The 8459-nt window shown below is 41.3% G+C and overlaps 1 protein-coding gene across 1 annotated transcript in view; it reads left to right on the top strand.

The window, feature by feature from the left end:
- Kdm3b (lysine demethylase 3B) overlaps positions 1 to 8459 on the top strand; it is a 104754-nt gene that overhangs the window by 74577 nt on the left and 21718 nt on the right. The window contains exons 14-19 of the mRNA XM_023703372.1: positions 2429 to 2695; positions 4127 to 4298; positions 4726 to 4816; positions 4955 to 5085; positions 5798 to 5917; positions 7919 to 8136. Of these exons, the coding sequence (XP_023559140.1) occupies positions 2429 to 2695; positions 4127 to 4298; positions 4726 to 4816; positions 4955 to 5085; positions 5798 to 5917; positions 7919 to 8136 (999 nt within the window). The remainder of the gene's footprint in view (positions 1 to 2428; positions 2696 to 4126; positions 4299 to 4725; positions 4817 to 4954; positions 5086 to 5797; positions 5918 to 7918; positions 8137 to 8459) is intronic.

Here is an 8459-nt window from a genome sequence, read left to right as displayed (position 1 = left end):
GGAGATTTAGTGTCTCTGCTTTAATGTTTAGATCTTTAATCCATTTTGACTTTAGTTTAGTGCATGGTGATAGACCTGGGTCAAGTTTGAGTTTTAAGATCTCTCTTTATATTAAGTTTTGGGAATATTTGAGAGCCTTTTAACTAGAAAACCTTTTATACTATTATTAGGAAGTCAGTAAAAATTGACATTGAAATTTTTCATGCATCAGCAGAAAAGTTATTACATTGATTCACTTGATGTTCTTGTAGATGTGAAACTTTATTTGCCTAGGCAGCATGTTTATGGTGTATTCTTTTGGCTATCTAATAGACATTCCAGACCTTGAATACATCTAAAACTGAACTGATCTTTTCTGCTTTTGTGCTTACTCACCCTAAGTTTTTCCCTCTTATTCAGTAGGGTTTCTGTCCTTCTAATTCTCACCCCAAAAATCTTGGAATCATTCGGGCTTCCTCTCAATTACATTTCATATCTAATTTGTTAATAGATTCTTTCAGTTTGATCTTCGAAGTATTTTCAGAATGTACCCATTTCTGATAAGTTGTACCTCTTCCTCTCTAATCTGAACGTACGTCTTCTCTTAAATTTTATCAGTAAGTGCCCTACTGCCCTTTTCCACTCTTCAATACAACAGCTAGTGTGATCCTTTTAAAATGTAAGTCAACATGTCACTTCTGCCTAAGATCCTCCAAGGGCTACTTCTCACAGAAACTAAGCAAAGACCTTACAATGGAGTGAAAGGCACTGGACCTATCTGTTCCTCTTTACCAGCAGGACTTTAATCCCCTGCCTTGTTTGCTGCTTCCCATACCCACCTCGTGACCAGGCATGCTCCCTCTGCAGGGCCTTTTTTGTACTTGTTTCTTCTACCTAGAATTTCCTTCCTGTGGAACCACATAGCTTGCTTTATGACCAGTTTCCTTTCTTCACTCCTGAAATGTCACTCTTGCCAGCTTTTCTTCATATATCACTCTTTTTAAAAGTCCACCAGTCTGCACGTACACATAAATGTTTCTCTGCTTCTTTTTTTCATAGCACTACCGTCTGACATACTGTTTTATTTATTGTCTGTTTCTTGCCTCTCTTAAAGGCATTTTTGATTGTTTTATTTACAAGTACTATATAGCTCTAGTGCCATGATGTTTGATCTACAACCATATTTAGTAAGTATTTATTGAATGAATTAACACACAAAGTAAAATATTTAAAGGCTATGAAAGGGTGCACAGTGAAAAAGCTCCTATCTGCTTTTGTCTCCCTGCCACCCCTTTCGCCTTTCTGGAAGTCACCTTTGTTTTGTTTTTTTTTTTTTTTTTTTTTATTTCCCTGAACAGGGGACTGAACCCAGGGCTTTGGCCTTGAGCTACATCCCCACCCCTTTTATTATTCTAAGACAGGTTCTTGCTAAATTACCCAGGTGAGAACCATTGTTTCTTGCATGTCATTTTAGAATATTTTCATATAGTTTTTTCCCCTTTACACAAATGTTCTATAGCTTGCTTTTCTGTGTTTCAGTTTATAGGTCTTGTAGATCATTCCAAACAAATACATAATAAGTTTCTCATTCTGTTGTATGATTGATGGCTGAAATTTGATGACCTGCAAGTGGTTGAGCCTGTACAATTTGGATTGTTTCTTGGGCAATAAAAAAAAAAAAGAGGACAAAACAGTTATTTTATTTATATTTACTTCCTCCTTTAGTCCTTTTTTGTTTTAAGTTTTCTAAGATGTTACATGGTTACATGCTTTTTATAGAGATAATGATTAATGCTACTTCAGACACATAACTACCAAGTTTACAAAAGCCTCCCCTGCTTCCATCCTGTGACTTTAGGAATGTCACTTTCTGCCCTGGAACTGAGCCTTGTCATCTGCCGAGACACATGAGAGATGCTCAGAGGGGTAGTAGCGAGGAGAGCAATGGAGAGTAATGTACAGTTCCTTCTGAGCATTCTGGCACACCGTTACTGGGGTAGGCACTCTGTGGCCGAAACTTCTGCCTTGACTTGACAAGTCTATTCAGGAACTTGAGTGTTGTATCCCGTAGGCATGCTGACCAGAAAACATTTAGAACCCCCAAACTGAGTGATCTTTTTCAGTCAATTACAATGTTTTGTTACCTCTGCAGTCTCCATGCATATACCTAGCACAGATCTGAATATCAGAGATATTCTTTAGGTCTCAAGTCTGTTTGTTTAGACAGAGATTTCTTTTATAAATATGGGCAAAATATGAAAAGTAGAAAATTTTTTGTGATTCTGACAACTTTTATCCTCCTCTAATTATAGAAGACATTTTTAGTGACTTACTTGAAATTGAATCACAGCTCTAAAAACTCCTTGTGAATACAACTGTGAAGGCAGGGTTTTGAATGCTTTTCTCTTGATACTTCAGTCAGGCTTACTTGTGGCTTTGTGTCTGGCAGGGAGCAAAGAGCAAGGCCAGCCTACCCAACTTTCTTGATCACATCATTGCTTCTGTGGTAGAAAATAAGAAAACCTCAGATGCTTCAAAGAGGGCCTGCAATTTGACTGATACCCAAAAGGAAGTGAAGGAAATGGTGATGGGGTTAAATGTGCTAGATCCCCATACTTCTCACTCTTGGCTCTGTGATGGGAGGCTTCTGTGTCTTCATGACCCCAGCAACAAGAACAATTGGAAGATCTTCCGGGAGTGTTGGAAGCAAGGCCAGGTAAGAATGAGTAGTTCCCAGAACCAACTGTCCCATGCCTGCCATAGCTACCAAAGTATTTCCAGGGCTCTCTGGGAGTATTTTGCCAAAGAGACTTAGAAATATTAAGTTTGTTGTGGATATCCTTCCTACTTCCTACTTTTTGTCTTGAATTTCTAACACTGAGGAGATTCCTAAATATGTATTGTGCATCCTTTTATTTCAAAACTATGTAGTTCTATTCTTAAAAGGACAGTTGAAATTCCTGTTAGGTGTTGAGCTGGCATTGATGACACCTCAGCAGGGAATCCCTATGTGATGTTAGGTAGGGTGAAGATGTGGTGGGAACGAAGGGAATGGTACATTTCTATTATTTGAAAGCCACAGAGGTTTTATATGATAGTATAATAATGCTCCATGACTGTTTGTTTGATTGGTTGGTTTTTGTGACAGGATCTCTAATTCAGGCTGGCCTTAGATTTACTATGTAGTACAGGCTGGCCTCAAATTGACAGTGATCCTCCTGTCCCAGCCTCAAGAGTGCTGGGATTACAAGCATGGTTCAGCACATCTGGCTCTCTATGATTTTTATGCTTTAGCAGTGCTTAATGAAGGAGTTTATGGGGATGTATAGTTTATTATTTATAATATTAGGAACTGTTCTCAGTTCCTGATGACTTTATGTGCTTTTTGTCCTCTCACCTCAAAAGAATGATAAAGCCTGGTATGGTGGCACATGCATATACTCCCAGCACTTGGGAGGCTGAAGCAGGGGAATCACCATGAGTTTGAGACCAGCCTGGGCTACACAGTAAGTTCAAGGCCAGCCTGAACGACATAGAGAGACCCTATCTCAACATGCCCCCACACACACACACAAAGGCTTTGAGTTGAATCCCCAGTATTGCAAAATGAATTAATTAATTAAAAAATAAATGTGAGGCCAGCCAGATAGCTCAGCGAATTAAAGTGTGCTTAGGCAGACACAGGGATCAGGGTTCGATGCCCAGTGTGCCATGATGGCCCTGCCACCAGGGCGCACTGAGATGGTGACTGAGGCTGAGCATGGTGGTGCACACATGTAATCCCAGCAATTTGGAGGCTGATAACAGGATCACTGTGAGTCTGAGCTGTGTAGTGAGATCCTGTAGACCCTATACTAAATACATTTTTTTAAAAAAAGAATAAATAAATGTTGTAGACACCAGAACACTAGAGCTTATTTTTATGGTATGCCCTGCAGGGTAGGGAGCCATTTTGATAATAAATAAGAGTAAAAGCAGTTTTCATTCACTTCAGCTAACATGTTAAAATCCATAGGTTATAAAACTGGAAAGGAACATTAGATTCTCTTAAAGAGCCCTCCCAGGAAATGTTCCTATTCAGTCCTTTAGCCCTAGAGCTAATGGTATTTTCTAGATGTCTCTGATTTGGATATGTTTGTTTCCATAGCCGGTACTGGTTTCAGGGGTACATAAAAAACTGAAGTCTGAACTCTGGAAACCTGAAGCCTTTAGCCAGGAATTTGGAGACCAAGATGTGGACTTGGTGAACTGCAGAAACTGTGCTATAATTTCTGATGTAAAAGTTCGGGATTTCTGGGATGGCTTTGAGATCATATGCAGTAAGTAACTTGGATATCTGGTGGAGTGATTACAGACTGGGAAATAGATATCTGCGCACCTGGCTCTGCTCCCTGCAAGAACAAAATATAATCTCTTGGCAGGAGAAAGCTTACGCCTAGTGCTGAGCCTATACTTGCATGGCAGTCTAGGCTTTGCAGAGCAAGCCTAGGCTTTAGCATGTGAGACCCTGGCATCTGTTTAGCACTTTCACTCTGAGGAAAGTGAGTAAAGTCCTATGAGATGCCCAGTTTGTCGTGGGTAAGGAAAACACAGTGGATAAGGAAAACAAAGTCAGTCCACCTGACCTAATTAATTACAGGCGTTATAATCTGAAATGAGAGGCTTTGGCTCCACACCTCTGGTCAGTGAGATATTGGGCAGCAGCCAGTCTAGCAGATGTCTGAAGGAGTGTTCTCTGTCTTACAGAACGACTCAGGTCAGAAGATGGGCAGCCCATGGTGCTCAAACTCAAGGACTGGCCTCCTGGGGAAGATTTTCGGGACATGATGCCCACAAGGTTAGTGAACTCTAGTGGTGCCATCTTCAGAGACTTGTTCTGGCTGAAGCTGTCACAAAGTATCACAGAGCAGTAAACTTTGCCTCTTTGCTTTCTTCCTTTGTAACAAGCTAAGTCAGCTGTCCTGGTATTTTACAGATTTGAAGATCTGATGGAGAATCTTCCTCTGCCAGAATATACCAAACGTGATGGCAGGCTTAATCTGGCCTCTAGGCTACCCAGCTACTTTGTAAGGCCTGACCTTGGCCCCAAGATGTACAACGCCTATGGTATGAGGGAGAGGCAGAAGCCCCTTTGGTAGACCGTTCTCATTTCACTTGCGGAGGGAGATCTGTGAGTTATATGTAGAGACAATTGAGGACTGTGACTGGTGCTGGATAGGTTAATGGTTTCCAGGACTGTTTGGCATGTTTTTTTCTGTTGTAGTGATTTGTGTAGCATCCCACAAGGGCACATTCTACAATCTTTATGTCTCTAGCAGTTAGATACTTTTCGCAAAAATAGTACTCAAGGAGATATATTCTTCATTTAAAAAAACAAAGAAGACTGGATACCATGCTACCTAGACAGTGCTTGATGAAGTACAGAAATGTCTTACCTAAGTTACTGTGAAAGTTGAACCTTATCTCAATGCCCTTGATATCCTTATTAATTTTGCTTTAGGAATCATTTTGGGGGAGTGGATTGGTTCTCTGGGCAAAGCTTAATGATAGTCCCACCCAAGCTAGAAATCGTACAGTAAAAGAAAAGAATTTCTTTCTCTTTCTAAGTGATGCTGTGGTTTGATCTCAGGACCTCACATATGCTAGGCAAGCACTCTACCACTGAGCCACATCCCCAGCTTTTTCTTAATAAACATACTTTACTCTAGCAGTTATACTTATTTGAAGTACATCCTTGAGCATATTTTCAGTTGCACAGCCTATGTGAATTCTTCAGAATATGCACCCTTTACCTTGCTTGCTTTCGTTTTACTTTTAGGCTTGATAACTGCGGAAGATAGAAGAGTTGGAACAACAAATCTTCACTTAGATGTGTCTGATGCTGTTAATGTGATGGTGTATGTTGGGATCCCCATCGGGGAGGGTGCTCATGATGAAGGTAAGATTTCTAGAACAACTGTTTGAGGTGGGAAGATGTATTCTCCAGGTAGCATTGAGTGTTTTCCTCCTCAGTTAGAGATAGTGGCTTTTTCTTAAGTCTCTGCTGGGCCTGATATATAGTAGTAACCAGAGAATGTTGCTACACAAAGAGCAGTTATAGGGGTTGGTGAGATGGCTCAGTGGTCTAAAGCACCTATTTAGAACAAGCTTAGCAAAGCACAGGGACCGCAGTTCAATCCCCCAGCACCACATGCCAGCCAGCCCCGCCCCTGGTGGGCTGAGCTGACCACATACATACATACATACATACATACATACATACATACATAAAAGAGCAATTATAGAAGAGAAGATTGATATTTGTATATCTTTGACCAGAGCCTTTCTCTTTCTGGAAATAGTGTCCTTTTCCTTTCGAGTGTGTAGCCTCACAAAGAAGTGAAGACAAAGGGACAAGCTCATCTGTTTGGCCCATCAGCCAGATCAGATGTGGAATGAAATATTAAGGCCAGATTACCCGCACAAAAGTGAAGCATAAAAGTGATATTTTGCTGCCACTGCTTTTTTTTCTTTTCTTTTCTATTTGAGCCAGGGTCTCACTGTATTTGGGCTGGTCTTGAATTTACTCTGTAGCCCAGGCTGGGCTTGAATTCACATCAGTTCTCCCAAATGCTGAGATTACAAGTGTGGGACACCACATCCAGCTGCCGCCACCTCCTATGTGGTCTAAATGTTTAAGTTATCTTAAGAGCACTAGGGCTGGCCAGATAGCTCAGCTGATTAAAGTACCTACCTAGGCAGATGCAGGGACCAGGTTCAATACCCGATCCTCGATCCCCAATACCTAGCCTGCATACTGGCACAGCCCCCAGAACACACTGAGACTGGTGATTGAGAGTGAGTGTGGTGGTGCATGCCTGTAATCCCAGCTCTTAGGAAGCTGAAAACTCCCAAAGATCACTATGAGTCTGATCTGTGTAGTGAGACCCTGTACTAAAAAATAATAATAATAATTTTTTTAAAAGAGCACAAACAAGACTGGTCCCTTTGTATTAATGGCCAGTTGCCAAGGATGCCTTCGAGAGTAGCTCAGATTTAGCTGTTAAAATTATGTTTATTGTGGAAGTTTCAGAGAAAGAAAAAGAATTAGAAAGCAGTTTAAAGGAGCCGAAGAGATGGCTCAGTGGAATAAGCGCTTCCCTGGCAAGCACAAGGGCCTGAGTTCAATCCCCAGTTCCACAAAAAAAAAAAAAAAAGCAGTTTAAAATGTCAAAAGTTTAATCGGTATTATCACCTTGGTGTATTTTTCATTTGTGTATGGTGCTGCATATCTGCAAATCCTTGCACTAAGTTGTCTTTTACAGTTTGTACTAGATAAGTAGTAGAAGCCAACCCTCTTAACTGGGCAGACAAACTTTGCTCTCTGTGGGCTTGACTCCACAGAATCCTGGAGGTTCAGTAGGTCTTGAGGAAGGGTATAGACACTATCTACTTTCAATAGAAAATAGCCTGTAAGGTGAACATGAAAGAAGACTGTACAGTTTGAGCAATAAATGTGTCTTAATGAAGCTATACCTCCAAAAATGCAGCATCTCTACTGTACTTAAGTAAAAGAGGTTTTTTTGTATGTTTTGGTTTTTGAGACAGGGTCTTGTTATGTAGTTTAGGCTGGTGTTGAACTCACCATGTACCCCAGACTGGCCTCAAACTCAAGATCCTCCTGTGTCAGCCTTCCAAATGCTGGGATTACAGGCATGTGCCATCACACTCAGCCCTCTAATATTAGTTTTGATTCTATGTTATAGAGCTTAAAAAAGATAGAGACCAAAGTTGTTTGAATTAGATATTGAGTCTAGGGGCCCAGGGAGATAGCTCAGTGGAATAAGCGCTTCCCTGGCAAGCGCAAGGGCCTGAGTTCAATCCCTGGTTCCACAAAAAAAAATATTGTGTCTCACTCTGAGGTACGAAAATAACCAGTTGCAACATTTGCTCTTTGCAGAGGTACTTAAGACAATTGATGAAGGAGATGCTGATGAGGTGACAAAGCAGAGGATTCATGATGGAAATGAGAAGCCAGGTGCTTTATGGCACATCTATGCAGCCAAGGATGCAGAGAAGATCCGAGAGCTGCTCCGAAAGGTACACCTCTGGGTGGCTAGAGGGCTGGAGGCTGAGCCAGCATGTCAGGGCTTGTCATGGGGTTTGTTAACGACCTGTTAAAGTGGTGTGGAAGATGTAGCTCAAGGGTAAAGCACTTGCCTAGGTATGCCTGAAGTCTTCAGTTTAATTACATTCAAAAAGAAGACCTTTTTAGCCATGGTATCTCTTTTGGAATTTTCCATTTAATACTTTCAGTCTTCTCAAAACCAAAAGGCCTGCATTAACACTTGGAGAGGGGCTGGTGAGATGGCTCAGTGGTCTAAAGCACCTACTCAGAACAAGCTAAACTAAGCAAAACACAGGGACTGCGGTTCAATCCCCCAGCACCACATGCCAGCCAGCCCCGCCCCCTGGTGGGCTGAGCTGGCCACACACACACA

Source organism: Octodon degus, unplaced genomic scaffold, assembly GCF_000260255.1.
Source record: "Octodon degus isolate 3935 unplaced genomic scaffold, OctDeg1.0 scaffold00169, whole genome shotgun sequence".
Lineage (NCBI taxonomy): Eukaryota > Metazoa > Chordata > Mammalia > Rodentia > Octodontidae > Octodon > Octodon degus.
The sequence above is the reverse complement of the archived record's forward strand: the minus strand, read 5'-3'. Positions and strand labels throughout refer to the sequence as shown.